Source organism: Theropithecus gelada, chromosome 1 (genome assembly GCF_003255815.1).
Source record: "Theropithecus gelada isolate Dixy chromosome 1, Tgel_1.0, whole genome shotgun sequence".
NCBI classification, from domain to species: domain Eukaryota; kingdom Metazoa; phylum Chordata; class Mammalia; order Primates; family Cercopithecidae; genus Theropithecus; species Theropithecus gelada.
In genome coordinates, this window is record NC_037668.1 from 80,113,123 (window position 1) to 80,132,862 (window position 19,740).

At 38.3% G+C, this 19,740-nt stretch overlaps 1 protein-coding gene and 1 pseudogene across 2 annotated transcripts in view; one reads left to right on the top strand and one right to left on the bottom strand.

Moving 5' to 3' along the window:
• Positions 1-19,740, top strand: part of ZFYVE9 (zinc finger FYVE-type containing 9) — a 202,921-nt gene that overhangs the window by 82,267 nt on the left and 100,914 nt on the right. For both annotated transcript variants that reach the window (XM_025392920.1, XM_025392930.1), the window contains exons 3-4: positions 118-223; positions 4,753-6,860. In XM_025392920.1, the coding sequence (XP_025248705.1) occupies positions 154-223; positions 4,753-6,860 (2,178 nt within the window). In that variant the 5' untranslated portion in view covers positions 118-153. The remainder of the gene's footprint in view (positions 1-117; positions 224-4,752; positions 6,861-19,740) is intronic.
• The window catches only part of LOC112629383, a 1,223-nt pseudogene continuing 994 nt past the window's right edge, over positions 19,512-19,740 (bottom strand).

The following is a 19,740-nucleotide window of genomic DNA, read 5'->3' on the forward strand; positions in this document are numbered from 1 at the left end:
TTTTATAGTTTACCATTATCTGGAAAGATTTATAAGAGATTTTATCCTTGTGTATATACTTAAGATTTATAAATTATATTTTAATAATTCAAAATGTAATACACATTTACTTTTTAGGTTTAAACAAGTCTCTTAAGTGGTGTTTCATCACCGATGGAGAATTACTTCCAAGCAGAAGCTTACAACCTGGACAAGGTGTTGGATGAATTTGAGCAAAACGAAGGTGAGAATTTACATTGGTGAATCTCTTTGCGTTTGTGGTATAGAGAATGTGGGGATATATTATTTAATAATATACAGGGGAAGGAATAACATTTTTTAGCACTAAATACCAGATACTTACAATCCCCAGACCTTCTTATTGCCATTTTATAGATGAGAGTAGAGGCAAAGAGAGGTTAAGCAAGTTTCTCAAAGTTGTCTTGTGAGCAAGTGGCAGGATTAGAATCCAGGCAGTGTGACACTAGAGCCTGAGCTTTACCTACCCTATACAGTGAATGTATTGTCAAGAAATGCACTTGCATTTCCTAAACTAAGAAAAACAGCTCGTTCCATATTGATTGCCCAGTAAAGATACATTTAAAACTATTTATGTCACAACTGCCTAAATGGTTAATTATATATTCTCAAGCATCAGTAGAAATGTCCACTTAAGATTCACTTCTTTTGTTTGTTGGTTGGTTGGTTGGTTGGTTTGTTTTTTGAGAAAGTCTTACTCTGTCTCCCAAGCTGGAGTGCAGTGTTCACTGGAACCTCTGCCTCCCTGGCTCAAGTGATTCCCATGCCTCAGCCTCCAGAGTAGCTGGGATTCCAGGCACCCACCACCATGCCTGGCTAATTTTTGTATTTTTAGTAGAGAAGGGGTTTTGCCATGTTGGCCAGGCTGGTCTTAAACTCCTGGTGTCAAGCAGTCCTCCCTCCTCAGCCTCCCAAAGTGCTGGGATTATAGGCATGAGCCACCATGCCTGGCCAAGAGATTCACTTCTAATTTCCCTCTTGGTTTAACTTGAATGGGTAAGCTATAATTAAATTTCTTCCTCCTTACTGTATTTCCCCTGTGTTCTCTATTTCTAACAGGAAATGGCATTAACAAGTTTACAAAGTGATATATTTCCATCCAAAGTCCATGATTCCAGTCCAGGCAACATGACGAAACTCCATCTCTACAGAAAATACAAAGAAAATTAGCCAGGTGTGGTGGTGCACCTGTGGTCCCAGCTATTCGGGAGGCAAAGGAGGGAGAATCACTTGAGCCCTAGAGATAGAGGCCGCAGTGAGCTGTGATCATGCCACTGTATTCAGGCCCAGGTGACAGAGTGAGACCCTGTCTCAAAAAATAATGTAGCCCATGATTTTCATATTGGTTTACAAACCTTTGCTATATTCAGTGATTCAGGCTATTCGTTGATAGCAGATGGGAAGACAGATTAGTTTTGATTTTGTTGCTTTAGATCTTTAATAGAGCCAGCCTTAAATTGAATATGGGATCATGACAGTAAGGAGGGAAGAGAGAGAGGAAGGCTACCAGAATGGCCTGCTCTTCTCATATTTTACCATTGATGACCTAACACTAACCTATATTCCTAGACTCATTCCCGATTCATGTAAATGTGAATCATTTGGGGTTTTATCTCATCCAGGTGGGCTTTGTACATACCAAGCTGGAAAGTATATTATTTTCTGAGTTTCAACTGTTTGTATAAGTATTTTCTTAATCTTTTATTAGATTTAGCCCTCTGTGTATCACAGTTCTTTGAGTCATAAGTACCTAGATGTGTATTACACCTAATCATGTGAATACTGTGCTAGAATACCACTGACTCTAATCAAACTCTTGGTTCATTACATTTGTCTCTTTGTGACTTCTGTAGATTCTATTAGGGTGCTTTGTGTATAGTTGTATTTCAATACATTTTTGTTGAATCAGTAAAAATATTTTAGTTAGAAAATAGAGCAATTGCTTACAAAATAATAACTCCTTTAGAAGGAGAAGGATTTCTGAAACCAGCTTCTTCGTTTTAACTTTGTGGTTCATTTGTTTGAACTATTTTTTTGAATCTCACTACCAGTTGCATTAAAAACTACCACTTCAAGCCTCGTGGTATCTTAGAGAATATACTTTAAATAAAATGATTTTTCATTTTGTGTTAATTTATTTTCTTTTTTTTTTTTTTTTTTTGAGACGGAGTCTCGCGCTGTGTCACCCAGGCTGGAGTGCAGTGGCGCGATCTCGGCTCACTGCAAGCTCCGCCTCCCAGGTTCACGCCATTCTCCTGCCTCAGCCTCCGAGTAGCTGGGACTACAGGCGCCCGCCACCACGCCCGGCTAGTTTTTTTTTTTGTATTTTTAGTAGAGACGGGGTTTCACCATGTTAGCCAGGATGGTCTCGATCTCCTGACCTCGTGATCCGCCCGTCTCGGCCTCCCAAAGTGCTGGGATTACAGGCTTGAGCCACCGCGCCCGGCCTATTTTCTTATTTAAATGAAAAAATATACCACAGACTGTGATGACACTAGGCAATTAACATTATGCCCAGGTAGGAGGCAGTTGAATAATGAAAATTTTAATACCCGATCATTTCTGTTTGAACATCGCTAAATATTCTTGTAAGAAGCTGTAACTATTTTTTTGTTTCCAGGAACCATATTGGAAATATGACTTATTTGCTTTTTTTTCCTTTTCTTTTCTTTTAAGGAAGCCTGTGTTACTAAACTTCAAATGTCTGTAAAATCTCTACTGGTTCAAATTTGGTAAATTCAGGATTTGACATTTCAGAGGATACTAAGCCCATTCTTCACACAATCTGAGTTTTATGCCCTTTTAAACAACAACTACTTCTTTACACTAATTCTTTTCTCAACCCAAACTGATTTACTTACTGCTTCCTTAAATTCTTGTATTTGGGGATATGCTTTTCCTTATTCCTCTATTTATTAATGCTTTCTTTTCCAAACTTACATAAAACTGTCTTTGAAGCGTAGCCCAGTTCTTCCTGCCTCTATGAATTCAAGCTCACTTGCCTCATCCTGAAAAATATCTTTCTCCTCTGAATTTATTTTCTACTCCTACATAATAGTTTTCAGATACACTGAGTCCTCACTTGATGTCTTTGATAAGTTCCTGGAAACTGTGACTTTAAGCAAATTGATGTATGCTTAAATTTGTATGCTGGAGAACCTTAACTGTTATTTATATCAATTAGCTTATAGTAAAATTGGCTTCTTTATACAGTGAGTTGTTTTGCTTATAATTGCAGTTTCCAAGAACCTATCAACAATGTTAAGTGAGGACTTACTGTACCTATGCTACTCCATACTGCTAATTAGATGTTTGTATGTATCTCTTATTCTCCCAATGAGATTGTATCCTTCTTAGAGGCAAGAGCTATCGTTTAATCTTCACGTTCCTCAATCCTGATGATTTTACTATGGTAGATATTCACTTATATATTTATTGTATATCTGCTACCTATCAGGCACTATGCAAAGTGAGGACTTATATTGACAGAAATGATTTCTGCCTTCAGAAATCATTCAGTGGTTGAAAGAGAAGGGTAAATAAACTATTGCATTTCAGTGTAGTAAATGCCTTAATAAAGTTTTGATTAAAGTGCTATGGAAACATTGAAGATTAATGTTACAGATGAGGATTGAGGTTACAAATATATCTGCATAATTTCAGGGCCACGATTATCAGAGATACTGGAGGAAGAAAGCAGGAAAAGCACTGAATGCATTGTTCCTTATTTCTCTGATTTACTTAGACATATGCAATAGCCCTGTAACTTGAGAGAATAACTTAGCCATTGTAGTTATGATCTGTTAAAAACTAAACAGAAACATTATATGAAATTATGCTTACTGGTAGACTATAAGAAGGTTGATTTAATATGATGAATGAACACTTTTTGCCCAGTGTCCTTAGATAATAATATAAATATGAACCTGATTAATATTTTGTATTGTGACAAATACAATACAGTATTTTGTATTGTGACAAATACAATATCTGCTTGTGACATGGTTACAAGCAGAATTTCACATACCGTGGCAAACGTTCTTTTAACATGTGTTGGGCAAATTTAAAATATTTTTAAGTAAAAAGTGTAATAAACCCCAGTGTACCCATCATCCAGCTTTCACAGCATTTCATATGCTGCCATTTTGTTTCATTTATATCTTTATCACCTTCTCACTTCCTGCTTCACTCTTATTTTTTTACAGCTTTTTAAAAGGTAAACTTTATATATATTAGAATGCATAGATCTTAACTGTCCAGTTTTGACAAATGGGTATATCACTTAAACCCACATCCCAATTATGATATAGATTGTAGAACATTCAGTCTCTACAGAAAATTTCATTTTCCCTCCTACTTAATTACTTATCCTAGCCACTGTTCTAATATTTTTTCCATCTAATCCATTAGATTAGCACCTGTCCTGGCTTTGCTCAATCCAAGGGTGCTTTCCCCTCTTCTGGGTCCCGTTCACCTATGGGTCAGTTTAATTATGTTATTAGATTGAGGTAGAATTCTCTGGTTGTTTGGAATAGTCTGAGATATTACCATTTGGTGACATATAATTGCAGAGAATTGTCTGAAATATGTTTTCTTATTTTTAGCCCCGAATTAGAAATCTAATATCCTTGGAATATTTAATTTTCAAAGGATAGTTAGAAATGTTGATTAACTTAGTCATAAGCTTTTCTAGTGTTACAAGCAAACTTATTGTAATTACTTATTTTTTTCCAGATGAAACAGTTTCTTCTACTTTATTGGATACAAAGTGGAATAAGATTCTAGATCCCTCTTCTCACCGGCTGTCATTTAACCCTACTTTGGCCAGTGTGAATGAATCTGCAGTTTCTAATGAGTCACAACCACAACTGAAAGTCTTCTCCCTGGCTCATTCAGCTCCCCTGACCACAGAGGAAGAGGATCATTGTGCTAATGGACAAGACTGTAATCTAAATCCAGAGATTGCCACAATGTGGATTGATGAAAATGCTGTTGCAGAAGATCAGTTAATTAAGAGAAACTATAGTCGTGATGATCAATGCAGTGCTGTTGAAGTGGGAGAGAAGAAATGTGGAAACCTGACTTGTCTGCCAGATGAGAAGAATGTTCTTGTTGTAGCCGTCATGCATAACTGTGACAAAAGGACATTACAAAACGATTTACAGGATTGTAATAATTATAATAGTCAATCCCTTATGGATGCTTTTAGCTGTTCACTGGATAATGAAAACAGACAAACTGATCAATTTAGTTTTAGTATAAATGAGTCCACTGAAAAAGATATGAACTCAGAGAAACAATTGGATCCGTTGAATAGACCGAAAATAGAGGGGAATTCTGTTAACCATCTGTGTGCTACTTCATCTGATAGTCTAGCCAGTGTCTGTTCCCCTTCACAATTAAAGGATGATGGAAGTATAGGTAGAGACCCCTCCATATCTGCAATTACAAATTTAACAGTTGATTCAGTAATCTCATCCCATGGAACAGATGGAGGTCCTGCTGTTAGAAAGCAAGAGAACTATATACCAGATGAGGACCTCACTGGCAAAATCAGCTCTCCTAGGACAGATCTAGGGAGTCCAAATTCCTTTTCCCACATGAGTGAGGGGATTTTGACGAAGAAAGAGCCAGCAGAGGAGAGCACAACTGAAGAATCCCTCCGGTCTGGTTTACCTTTGCTTCTCAAACCAGACGTGCCTAATGGGTCTGGAAGGAATAATGACTGTGAACGGTTTTCAGATTGCATTGTGCCTAGTGAAGTTAGGGCTGATGAAAATGAAGGTTATGAACATGAAGAAATTCTTGGCACTACAGAATTCCTTAATATGACAGAGCGTTTCTCTGAATCTCAGGACATGACTAATTGGAAGTTGACTAAACTAAATGAGATGAATGATAGCCAAGTAAACGAAGAAAAGGAAAAGTTTCTACAGATTAGTCAGCCTGAGGACACTAATGGTGATAGTGGAGGACAGTGTGTTGGATTGGCAGATGCAGGTCTAGATTTAAAAGGAACTTGCATCAGTGAAAGTGAAGAATGTGATTTCTCCACTGTTATAGATACACCAGCAGCAAATTCTCTATATAATGGTTGTGATTCCTATGGAATGCAGGGCCCAGGTGTTTCTTTTGTTCCAAAGACTTTACCCTCCAAAGAAGATTCAGTAACAGAAGAAAAAGAAATAGAGGAAAGCAAGTCAGAATGCTACTCAAATATTTATGAACAGAGAGGAAATGAGGCCACAGAAGGGAGCGGACTACTTTTAAATAGCACTGGTGACCTAATGAAGAAAAATTATTTACGTAATTTCTGTAGTCAAGTTCCATCAGTGCTTGGGCAGTCTTCCCCCAAGGTAGTAGCAAGCCTGCCATCTATCAGTGTTCCTTTTGGTGGTGCAAGACCCAAGCAACCTTCTAATCTTAAACTTCAAATTCCAAAGCCATTATCAGACCATTTACAAAATGACCTTCCTGCAAACAGTGGAAATAATACTAAAAATAAAAATGATATTCTTGGGAAAGCAAAATTAGGGGAAAACTCAGCAACCAATGTATGCGGTGCATCTTTGGGAAACATCTCTAATGTTGATACAAATGGGGAACATTTAGAAAGTTATGAGGCTGAGATCTCCAGTAGACCATGCCTTGCGTTAGCTCCAGATAGCCCAGATAATGATCTCAGAGCTGGTCAGTTTGGAATTTCTGCCAGAAAGCCATTCACCACTCTGGGTGAGGTGGCTCCAGTGTGGGTACCGGATTCTCAGGCTCCAAATTGCATGAAATGTGAAGCCAGGTTTACATTCACCAAAAGGAGGCATCACTGCAGAGCATGTGGGAAGGTAAGTTGCATGCATAAGCTCAGAAATCTGGCATGCACATTTTGTAATGCTGAATTAGATAGTAATAAAGGCAATGTAAGGTGAATATATGTCTGGTTGAGTTGACATAAATAGCATTTTTGAAAACCCAGTTCTAGTAAATTTCTGTATAAAAAATGACCTCACTGATTCTTAGATAGTATATACACTTTTTTTTTGTTGCCATGATTTACGCTGAATCAGTTTTTATGAAGAGATGAGAATTGAGGAAGTGTAAACTTTGTGGTTTCTGTATTGATAGCTACTTGTAATAGTTTGAAATAAGGAAGTTATTCTTTCAGTTTAGGAAATATTTGTCATTAACTTTTATTTCATTATTTATTGAAAAATGCATTTAAATACAAAAAATAAAAATAAAAATTACATTTAATTCTTGAAAAATATTACACTTAGAATCCATTCCACTTTTTTCTGTGAGATTTTTGCCATTATACAAAACATTCTGGAACTCTTTATACACATGCACACATATTTTTGTCTTTTCTCCTGTATAACTTTGATACAAAGTAGAGATGAAGTCTGTAGATTTTTATGACAAGGTTGTAAGAATGAGATTCCTTAGCTCTCCCCAAATTTTGTTAGCTAAAAACGCATCTAGTTTTTTTGTTTGTTTGTTTGTTTAGAGTTGTAAATAAGGAGGGAAGGAGATTTTATATTTTTGAGATTTGGTGCCAGGTCTAGAATAAAATGTCAGCTTTGTTACTATTAATTACATAACTTTACTAAGCCTTAGTTTTATAATCTGTAAAAAGAAACCAAAAAAGATTAATAGCTTTTATTGGGCTGTTGTCAAGATTAAATGAGATCTGAGAAGTCATAGCGCTCAATGATTAATCTCTTCCTCCCTTCTTGCCTGATTTTTTGGTCCATCTGTATTAATTACGGTTCTTTCAGCTTCAAGGAACAGAGTATTTGACCCCCAGTGACTTAGGTGAAAATAACATTTATTTCATCTAAACAGAAGCTATGAGACTCAGTGATTTATGTCTGGGTGCAGAGACAGGATCATGGAAGTTCTCTTGGTCTTCCCCTCATGTCAGAAGATAGTATCTCAGTTCTAATTATCAGGTCTCAACCTGACAACTTCCTAAGCACAAAGAAACTGGCTGGGGGGCAAAAGAGCCTACTCTACTCTTGCCACCCTCCTATCAGGGAGGAAGGGACCTCCAGCAACTTCCTTCAATTTACTGGCCAGTTTTAGACCATGACAATTATAGGCAAAGGGGGTTGGGATTATCTAATCAATCATGATTTATCTCCTGGGGCTGAGCACAATTTTGGCTGACTAAAGGTGGGATTCTATTAACAAAGGAAAAGGGAAAGTAGTGATATGTAGGATGAGTAAGTCTAGAAGTGTAATCTACAACATGAGGACTCTGCAGAATAAAATTATACTTTATTTGGGATTCGTGCTAAATGAGCAGAGTTTAGTTCCTCTTGCCACAAAAACGGGTAACTATGTGAGACAATAGATAGGTTAATTTGCTTTACTATAGTAACCTTTTTACTATCTGGATGTATCTCATCACATCATGTTGTATACCTTAAATGTATATAATAAAATTTATTTTAAAAAAAGAGGAGGAAAATGGTTCCTAGGTGGGCAGTCACTAAAGTTTACTAGAAAATCCTAGCACAAAAGAACCAAATTACCGGGAGCAGAAAGAAGCTAAAGCTGACACTGGGCTGTTGGTCTCTGATTGCTAAAGTTTGAAGAAAATGATGTGTCTAATTCCTAAATATTTTCCAGTCTTCTTGTTGTTAGCCGAAATAGTATTTGGAGATTAAATTCATCGTTCTTACATTGTTCTGTATTTTGCTTACTGTAACACTTTCTGAAATTTTTGCTTTCTTAAGTAAATAATGAAAACATTTTTGGTAAAGGCCAGCACATCCAGTTACAATGAGTAAATAGGTACCTTAGGTGGATTCAGAAAGAAAATGATGCACAAAATGCATCACAAATTGCAAAATGGTTGGAATTTTTGCTGAGTGGAATTTGTGGAATTTATGAATTCATGGATTCATGTGGATTATGGATTCATAATTTCATCTTTTTCCCTCATTTACCTTAGAGATGTTATAAGTATTAATGAGATAATATCTGTAAAAATCCTTGAGCTTCTCAGAAGCAAAGGGCTTATAAACATAGGTATTAATTGGGTTGTGCTGGGAATGCAGCTAGAAAAATACCCCAAGCGATGTGATTTTGTAAAATAGTGTTAGATATAGAAAAAAAGAAAGTTTGTTCCATTTCAGTAGAAATTAAGCATATATAGTAATTACTTAGCATTTATAGCTATATTCCCTTTACTGCAACAAGCATATATTGTGTCTCATATATAAAAAGTTCTAGGCTAGGTATTGGGGATTCAGAGGTATGTAAATTGGAATTTATGATCTTATGGGAATCTTTTTTTTTTTTTTTTTTGAGAGAGACGGAGTCTCTGTTGCCCAGGCTGGAGTGTGTGGCGTGATCTCTTGTGATCTCAGTTCACTGCAACCTCTGCCTCCTGGGCTCAGGTAATTCTCCTGCCTCAGCCTCCTGAGTAGCTAGGACCACAGGCATGTACCACCACACCTGGCTAATTTTTGTTTTTTTCGTAGAGATAAGGGGTTTCACTATGTTGGCCAGGCTGGCCTGGAGCTCCTGACCTCAAGTGATCCACTTGCCTTGGCCTCCCAAAGTGCTGGGATTACAGACATGAGCCACTGTGCCCAGCCAATCTACTGACTTCCTAATTATGATTTCATTTATATCTTATCTTAGTTTATTATTTGTTTTTACAATTCAGTTCCAAGCTCCATGAGGGTAAGGATTTTTTTCTGCCTTGATTGCTGCTGTATCCTCAGCCCTAGGGCATGTGGGTGCTCAGTAGATATTTGTTAGATGAATTAAAAAATAAATGAATACTATTTCTTAATGCAGCAGTACTTTTTTTTTTTAATCCAGTGCCTTCAATCTTTAGATGATGGTATCAAATTTAGATATAATGGGTGTAAGAACTTTGGAAAATATTTTTAAATTAGTCATATGTATTGTTCCTACTTAAGAACAGATTCAAACCAAAATGTTTCTTTCCCTAGTTTTTTATTTACTTATATACTGATGGGAACGAATAGATATGAGAGTAGTAAGTAGCTGCTTTGGAATATTACATGTCAGTTTTACAGTTTCCCTCATACTTTGCATGAAAATTTGTCTTGCCTTGTAATTGATGTGATTTTAGCCATCTGGCATGAAAAAAAACAGGACCAACATTTAAATTAATGGGTTCTAGTGAAGCTGAACCCAGGGAAATATTTTCCATTACACACCCTCCAAAAGGCTGTATTGGTTAAAAGTGGTCTCACCCTGACTGTCATAGCACTTATCACACAGTATTGTCTTTGTCTTTGTTCCCCATTAGGTTGTAAAGATCTTGAGATTGCCTCTGATTTGTTTTTGTATTCAGCATCCAGCACAAATACCTGGCACCTATGAAGTACTCAATAAATGTTTGTTAATGAGTGAGTAAATGAGTCCCAGATCATTGATTAATTCAGCAAACACCGAGTGCCTGTTATTTGTCTGTGGCTGTGCTGGGTGCCAAGTTTACATCAGTGATGTTGTGCTCCTTACCCTCATGGTATGTAAAGAGTAGGCCAGTGACAAAAACAAAACAAAACAAAAAAGCATGATTTGTGGCAAGGGCTATGAAGGAGATAAGGAGGGATAATATAAAAAATGGGGGTGGGAGAAGAAGGTATGAGAAGGCATCTGAGAAGTGACATAGATGGCACATCAAGGTTGAGGAGTCAGTTCTTCAAAGAACAGAGAGAAAAATGCTGCAGGAAGTAGAACAGCATGGACAAAGCCATTGAGGTAAGAAGGGACCTATTCAGCAAACTGAAGGAACTGCAGTATAGTGGACAAGGGAAGAGTCACATAAAAAGATGGGAAAGGCAGGTGCAGTGGCACAGCCCTGTTGTCCCAGCTACTCGGTAGGCTGAGCATGTTATGATCATGCCTGCGAATAGACACTGTACTCCAGCCAGAGTGACAGAGCTGAGACCCCATCTCCATTAAAAAAAAAAAAATGCTGATGAGGAACTTAAGGAATAGATGATGTCGAGCTTTGCAGGTCATGTAAGGAGCACAATGGGAAGCCATGGGAATGGGTGAGATTACCAAGGGAAGAGAATGGACTCAGGGCTGAGCCCTTGAGGTCAAGCAGAGGAGGACCCAGTACCAGTTGCCAAGGAGTGAGCAGAGAGGTAAATAAAAAGAAAACCAGGAAAATATGGTCTCTTGGAAGTCAAAAGAGGAGTGTATTTTGTGAAAGGGGTTATCACCTATGTAAAATACTGTCAGTAAGATATGGTTAGGAAAGGGACCATTGGACTTGGCTATAACAGTGTCATTGAAAAAAGCTGATTGAGTGGAGCAATGGATACAAAAGCCAGATGGGAATGCATTGAAAGTAGAATATGAAGGGAGGAAGTGGAGATGGCTTTTTGAAGAACTTTTGCCATGAAAACAGAAAAATATTATAGCAATTATTAGATGGAGATGGTGGTTATGGATGCCTTTTTGAGGATGGGAAATACTATTGTCTTTATATAGTGGTATGGGTGCTCCTCTAGAAAAGAAGTTTTAGGAGAAAGGGAGGATTGAACAAAGGAAGAGAAAAATCCTTGAGAAAGCCAAAGGGATGGGATCTACAACATGTTGAGGATTTGCTCTTCGGTGGGTAGGGCCAGACAGAGGTTGGTTTATGAAGTTAGTGGTGAGAGCATGAAGAAATTTACAACTGATTGGCTCATACTTCATATAGAAAATATAAACATTGTGAAGGGTGAAATAGGGATAGATGATGAAGGTTTGAGGAGAGTGAGATAGTTACATCGGAGAGGGAAAGTAAAGCCTAACAGTGAATTGAAATTTCAGGAGCCCTTTGTGCTTGGCATCAAACTTTCAGTCAGTTTACTGACTTTCAATCAGTAGATATTTATTAGATGAATTAAAAAATAATCCAGTCCAGTCCTGACTTAGTGGGTTAGAATCAGTATTTGTCCTTGGAGATATGGTGAGATTGTTATATTATCTTTGCAATACAAGCATTTTAGGTTGGAGAAGCAAGAAAAGTTCTGTAGGACCAGTCTGTGCTGCTACCTGTCCACCTATTTCCATTCATTTGTTCTTTTTAAAAAAATTTTTTTTGAAATTTAGCCAGATGCAGTGGCTCACGCCTGTAATCTCAGCACTTTGGGAGGCTGAGGCAGGTGGATAGCTTGAGATCATGAGTTCGAGACCAGCCTGGCCAATATGGTGAAATCCCATCTCTACTAAAAATACAAAAATTAGCAGGCGCCTGTAATCCCAGCTACTTGGGAGGCTGAGGCACAAGAATTGTTTGAACCCGGGAGGCGGAGGTTGCAGTGAGCCAAGATTGAGATCACACCACTGCACTCCAGCCTGGGTGACAGAGCGAGACTCTGTCTCAAAACAAAAAAAAATTTATGACATATTATTTGTTCTTTAATTCAGTGAGCATTTACTTATTGTGTAGTATTCTGTTTTTTACTAAAGAGAAGCAGAAAAAAAAAAAAAAAAAAAAGGAAAAGAATGGGCCTCCTGGTAAAACATACCATTCATGTTTCTGTAGATGACTTAAAGATATGAAATGAGGGCCGGGCGCGGTGGCTCAAGCCTGTAATCCCAGCACTTTGGGAGGCCTAGTCGGGCGGATCACGAGGTCAGGAGATCGAGACCATCCTGGCGAACACCGTGAAACCCCGTCTCTACTAAGAAATACAAAAAACTAGCCGGGTGAGGTGGCGGGCGCCTGTAGTCCCAGCTACTCGGGAGGCTGAGGCAGGAGAATGGCATGAACCCGGGAGGCGGAGCTTGCAGTGAGCTGAGATCTGGCCACTGCACTCCAGCCTGGGCGACAGAGCGAGACTCTGCCTCAAAAAAAAAAAAAGATATGAAATGAGAAATGAACAGTTACAAAGCTGCAGATGCTCTGCAGTGGGAAGCAGAAAGATTGTGGTGGTGGTGGTGGTGGTGGTTGTGAGGAGAATGACATAGTAATATTTATTGTTTATCATTTGCCAGGTGCTTTTCTAAATCCAGACTTACAGGCTTTATTTAATACACATAACAACCCTAGGAAGTAGCTGCTGTTGCAATCCACATTTACAAGTGACAAAATAGGCCTAGAAAGATTTAGTAACTTGTTCAAAATCACACAGCCAGTAAGTAGAGTTAGGATTCAAACTCAGGGACTTTGACTTCTAGAAACAAAAGGGAGCTGGCATTTGTTTTGTGCCTACTCTGCTTTATCTAACTTAATCTTCCTGGTAAACCTATGAGAGAGATGATGGTATCCCTAATTAACATTGAAGAAACTGCTATGGTAGAACTCTGAAGCAGTCTTGCCAGCTGTATAACTCATGCTCTTTCCCATAAATAAAGTTGAGAGAATAAAAATAAAACAATTAAATAGGTTTCTTTATGGTGATTTTTATGTTATTTTCTTTGCATTTCTGAGAGGAATGTCTGCATTTACACCATAATTTTTATTTTTAATTTTTGGAGACAGGGTCTCACTCTGTCACACAGGCTGGAGTGCAGTGATGCAATCTCAACTCACTGCAGCCTCTACTTCCTGGGCCCAGGCAATTATCCCACCTCAGCCTCCTGAGTAGCTGGGACTACAGGCACACACCACCACACCCAGCTAATTTTTGTATTTTTTTGTAGAGATGGGATTTTGCTGTGTTGCCTGGGCTGGTCTCAAAACTCCTGGGCTCAAGCAATACATCAGCCTCGGCCTCCCAAAGTGCTGGGATTACAGGTGTGAGCCACCATGCCTGGCCTTTATGGCATCATTTTTAAAACAAATTCCTTAAATACTATTTCAAAGAGAAAGATGAAAAATGTCTAATATTTATTTTATTAGATATAAATTTCTTATTTTGAATAGTTATGTGCTAAATTAGTTGCAGTTTATTTTTGGGTAACTTGAGTTGAAGTCATTTTTGTTTAACATTTGAGAATTTAGGTGTGAATACAGAAAATCTGTATTAGTAGCACATTAAGACAATAACTTCAGAGATCAGTTTTCTTAAGGATTTTTTTATCCTGTTTTATTTATTTATTTTTTTGAGACAAACTCTTGCTCTGTTGCCCAGGCTGGAGTGCAGTGGCATAATCATAGCTCACTGCAACCTTGACCTTCCAAGGTCAAGCAATCCTCCTACCTCAGCCTCCTGGGTAGCTGGGGCAACAAGCATGTGCCACCACGCGTAACTAATTTCTTTTCTTTTCTTTTTTTTTTTTTTTTCGTGAGATGGAGTTTTACTCTTGTTGCCCAGCCTGGAGTGCAGTAGCAAGATCTTGGCTCACTGCAATCTTTGCCTACTGAGTTCAAGCAATTCTTCTGCCTCAGCCTCCTAAGTAGCAGGGATTACAGGCGCCTGCCACCACACCCGACTAATTTTTTGTATTTTTAGTAGAGACAGGGTTTCATCATGTTGGCCAGGCTGGTCTCGAGCTCCTGACCTCAGGTTATCCACCCACATTGGCCTCCCAAAGTGTTGGGATTACAGGCGTGAGCCACTGCACCCAGCCACTGATTTTTTAAAAGAATTTAATGTTGCCTAGGCTGGTCTCGAAGTCCTGGGGTCAACGGATCGTCTTTGCTTCAGCCTCCCCAAGTTTTAGGATTATATGTGTGAGCCACTGCTCCTCGCTTCCTTTGGTTTTAAAACATGGCCACTGGTTGGGCTCCTTGGGAAACAGAAAGATAGTAGGCCCTCACTCAGTACCAAATGTTATTAACAGTTAACTTAGGTGCAAAGTGGAATAAAGCACATGTAGCTAGAAAATGTTTGCACTGACTTCATGCTATTTTTTGTTTTTTGCATCTCTTCTCCTGAAAGCCATCTCCTTCTCAATATCTAGTCTGCTGATACATTCTAAATACTAGTCATAATTTTTTATTGTGGTAAAATATGCATAACGTAAAATTTAGGTTCAGTGGCATTAAATGCATTCACATTGTTGTATGACTGTAACAATTATCTCCAGAACTTTTTGTGTTTTTTGAGACAGAGTCTCGCTTCATTGCCCAGGCTGGAGTGCAATGGCGTGATCTTGGCTCACTGCAACCTCTGCCTCCTGGGTTCAAGTGATTCTCCTGCTTCAGCCTCCCGAGTAGTTGGAATTACAAGTACCCACCACCACATCTGGCTAATTTTTGTGTTTTTAGTAGAGACGGGGTTTCGCCATGTTAGTCAGGCTGGTCTCAAACTCCTGACCTCAGGTGATCTGCTTGCCTCGGCCTCCCAAAGCACTGGGATTACAAGCATGAGCCACCGTGCCCGGCCATTGTTATCATCTCAAACTTAATAATTTTTCATCTTTCCTTGCCCCTGATGCCTGGTGACTGCTATTCTACTCTCCGTATTAATTTCACTATTCTAGGCACCTCATATGAGAGGGGTTACACAATGTTTGTACCTTTGTGTCTATCTTCACATTTCATCCATGTTGTAGCATGTATTAGTCAGAAGGACAGAACCAATAGGATATGGAGATATATATATATCATATACCATATGATATATGTATATATACAAGAGTTTATTAGGGAGAATCAGCTCACATGGTTAGAAGGTGAATTCCCTCAATAATCTATTGGCAAGCTGGGGAAAGAGAAGCTAGTGGTATGGCTCAGCCCAAGTTTGAAAGCCTCAAGAGCAGGGAAACCAACAGTGCAGCCCTCAATCTGAGGCCCAAGGCCTGAGAGCCCCCAGGAGGCTGCTAGTGCAAGTCTCAGAATCCAGAGCCCAAAGAACCTGGAGTCTGATGTACATGGGCAGGAGGAGGAGATATAAGCATCTGATAAGGAAAAAGAGAAAGCAAGCCAGAAGACTCAGCAAGCGCGCTTATCTTTGCTTCTTCTGCCTGCTTTGTTTTAGTGCACTGGCAGCTGATTGGATGGTGCCCACCCCCATTTAAGCGTGGATCTTCCTCTCCCAGTCCACTGACTTAGATGTCAGTCTCCTCTGGCAATACCCTCACGGACACACCCAGAAGCAATACTAGCCATCTAGGCATTCCTCAGTCCAGTCAAGTTGACGCCTAATACCAATCATCACATAGCATGTATCAGAGTTTCGTTCCTTTTTAACTCTGAATATTTCATTGTATGTACCACATTTTGTTAATTCATTTAACCATCAATGGACACTTCAGTTGTTTCCACCTCTTGCCTATTACCAATAATGCTACTATGAACATGGGTGGACAAGTATCTATTTGAGTCCCTGCTTTCAGTTCTTTGTGTATATACCCAGAAGTAGAATTGCTGGATTATATGGTAGTCCTGTGTTTAATTTTTTGATTAAGCACCATATTCTTTTTCCACTGCAGTTGCACAATTTTCCATTCCCACCAACAATTCACAAGAGTTCCAGTTTCCCACATATATATATGGTATATGATACGTTGATACGGTTTGGCTCTGTGTCCCCACCCAAATCTCATCCGAATTGTAATCCCCATGTGTTGGGAGAGGGGCCTGGTAGGAGGTGATTGAATAGTGGGGGCAGATTTCTCCCTTGCTGTTCTCATAATAGTGAGTTCTCATGAGATCTGGTTGTTTGAAAGTGTGGCACTTTGCCCTTTGCATGCTCTCTCTCTCCTGCTCCACGATGGTAAGATGTGCTTGCTTCCCCTTTGCCTTTTGATATGATTGTAAGTTTCCTGAGGCCTTCCAGTCAAGCTCCCTGTTAAGTCTGTGGAACTGTGAGTCAGTGAAATCCCTTTTCTTCATAAATTATCTAGTCTCCAGTAGTTCTTCATAACAATGTGAAAATGGACTAATATACTTGTCAACACTTGTTTTCTATTGTTTTGATAATAGCCATATTAATAGGTGTGAAGTGGTATCTCACTGTGGTTTTGGTTTGTATTTCTCTAATGATTAGTGATGTTGAGCATCTTTTCATGTACTTACTGGTCTCTGTATATCTTTGGAGAAATGTCTATTCAGGTCTTTTGCCCATTTTTAAATTGGGTTGTCTTTTCTGTTGTTGAGTTTTAGAGCTCTTTATATATAATTCTGGATATCAGTCTCCTATCACATAAATGATTTGCAGATATTTTCTCTCATTCTTGGGTTTTTCACTCTGTTGTCCTTTGATGCACCAAAGTTTTAAATTTTGATGAACTCCAACTTACATTTTCTTTTGTTGCCTGTGCTTTTGGTGTCGTATCAAAGAAATCATCTCCAAATTTTATGTCATGAAGTCTTTCCCTTATGTTTTCTTCTAAGTGTTTTTCAGTTTTAGTGCTTGTGTTTAGGTCTTTGATCCATTTTGAATTAATTTTTCGTGTATAGTATTAGCTTAGATTTATTTTTTTGAATGTGGGTATCTGGTTTTCTCAGTACCATTTGTTGGAAAGACTGTTCTGTTCTTACGGAATGGTTTTGGCACTCTTGTCAAAACTTATTGGACCATATAAGTGAGAGTTTATTTCTGGGCTTTTTTCTATTCCATTGGTCTTTATGTCTGTCTTTAATGTCAGTACCACACGGTTCTGATTACCATAGCTTCGTAGTAAGTTTTGAAACCACGGAATGAGACTCCTCTGGGGTTGTTGTTTGTCAAGATTATTTTGGCTATTTTGGATCCCTTGAGATTCAATTTGAATTTGAGAAGGATTTTTCTGTTTCTGCAGAAAACATAGTTGGGGTTTTGGTATAGATTGCATTGAATCTGTAGATCACTTTGGGCATTGTTGACATCTTAATAATAAGTCTTCTAGTCCATGAACATGGGATGTTTTTCCATTTATTTATATGTTCTTTAATTTCTTTTGGCAATCTTTTGTCTTTTGTAGTTTTCACTGTACAAGTATTTTACCTCCTTGGTTAAGTTAATTTCTGGGTATTTTATTCTTTTTGTTGCTATTGTAAATGGAATTGTTTCCTTAATTTCGTTTTTGGATAATTCATTAGTAGTATGTAGAAATGCAGCTGACTTTTTTGTTGATTTTGTATCCTGAAACTTTGCCGCATTTATTAGCTCTAACAGTTTTTGTGTGTTAGTTTGTGGGGAATCTTTGAGGTTTACTGAATGTAGCATATGTTGTCAGTATACAGAGATAATTTTACCTTTTCCTTTCCAATTTGGATGCCTTTTATTTATTTTTAATTGCTCTGGCTAAATTTCCAATACTATATTAAATAGACATGGCAAAAGTACATAACCTTATCTTTTTTCTATCTTAAAGCAAAAGTTCTTTCAGTCTTTTTCTTTGAGACAGGGTCTCACTCTGTCACCCAGACTTGAGTGCACTGCCACCATCTCACCTCACCGCATCCTCAGCCTCCTGGGCTCAAAGTATCTTCCAACCTCAGCCTCTTGAGTCACTGGGACTAACAGGTGTGAACCACCACACCTGGGTAATTTTTAAAAATTTTTAGTAGACACGAGGTCTACTGTGTTGCCCAGGCTGGTTCTGAACGCCTAGGCTCAAGCGATCTGCCTATTTTGGCCTCCCAAAGTGCTAGGATTACAGGTGTGAGTCACCATGCTTGGCCAGCTTTCAGTCGTTTTTTGTTTGTTTGTTTGTTTGTTTTTTGGTTTTTTTTTTAGATGGAGTCTCACTCTGTCACCCAGGCTGGAGTGCAGTGGCGTGATCTCGGCTCACTGCAACCTCTGCCTCCCAGGTTCCAGTGATTCTTCTACCTCAGCCTCCTGAGTAGCTGGGATTACAGGCACATGCCACTATGCCTGGCTCATTTTTGTATTTTTAGTAGAGACAGGGTTTCACCATGTTGGCCAGACTAGCTTTCAGTCTTTTGCCAGTGCATATGTTGTTGGCTCTGGATTTTTAATATATGGCCTTTATTATGCTGAGATAATTTACTTCTGTTACTAGGGTTGTTTTAAGGTTTTTTAAATCATGAAAGTGTTGAATTTTGTTAAATGCTTTTTCTGTATGAATTGAGATGATCATTTGGGGTTTTTTGTTTCATTTTGTTCAGGTAATGTGATTACATTAATTGATTTTCGTATGTTGAATTATCCTTGCATTCCAGTAATAAATATCACTTGGTCATCGTGTATAATTCTATTAATATGTTCAATTTAATTTGCTATTAATTACTTGAGGATTTTTGTATCAATATACATTCATCCAGAATATTGGTCTGTAGTTTTCTTATAATATGTTTGCCTTGTTTTGGTATTGAGATAGTGCTGGCTTCATAGAATGAGTTAGGAAGTGTTTCCTCCTCTTCAATTTTTTGGAAGAGTTTGAGAAGGATTGGTGTTCTTTAAATGTTTGGTAGAATTTACCAGCAAAATCATCTGATCTAGGACTTTTCTTTGTTGAGAAGTTTTTGATTACTGATTCGATCTCCCCACTAGTTATAGGTTTATTCAGATTTTCTGTTTATTACTGATTCAGTCTTGGTAGATGTTGTGTTTCTGGAAATTTATCCATTTAATCTAGGTCACATTTTTGTTGTAGCGCTGAGGCATTTTATTACAAAAAAATTGGTACTCATATACGTAAAGTAATATGAACTTAAAATTCATACAGTCACTTCATTTTTTAGCTTGACATTCTAGCAAATCTTTTGCTCCATTGATTTTTGGTTATGATAGAAGAAGATCTACCTGGATGATTTAAGAGCGTAATTTGGCCGGGCGCGGTGGCTCAAGCCTGTAATCCCAGCACTTTGGGAGGCCGAGATGGGCGGATCACGAGGTCAGGAGATCGAGACCATCCTGGCTAACACGGTGAAACCCCGTCTCTACTAAGAAATACAAAAAA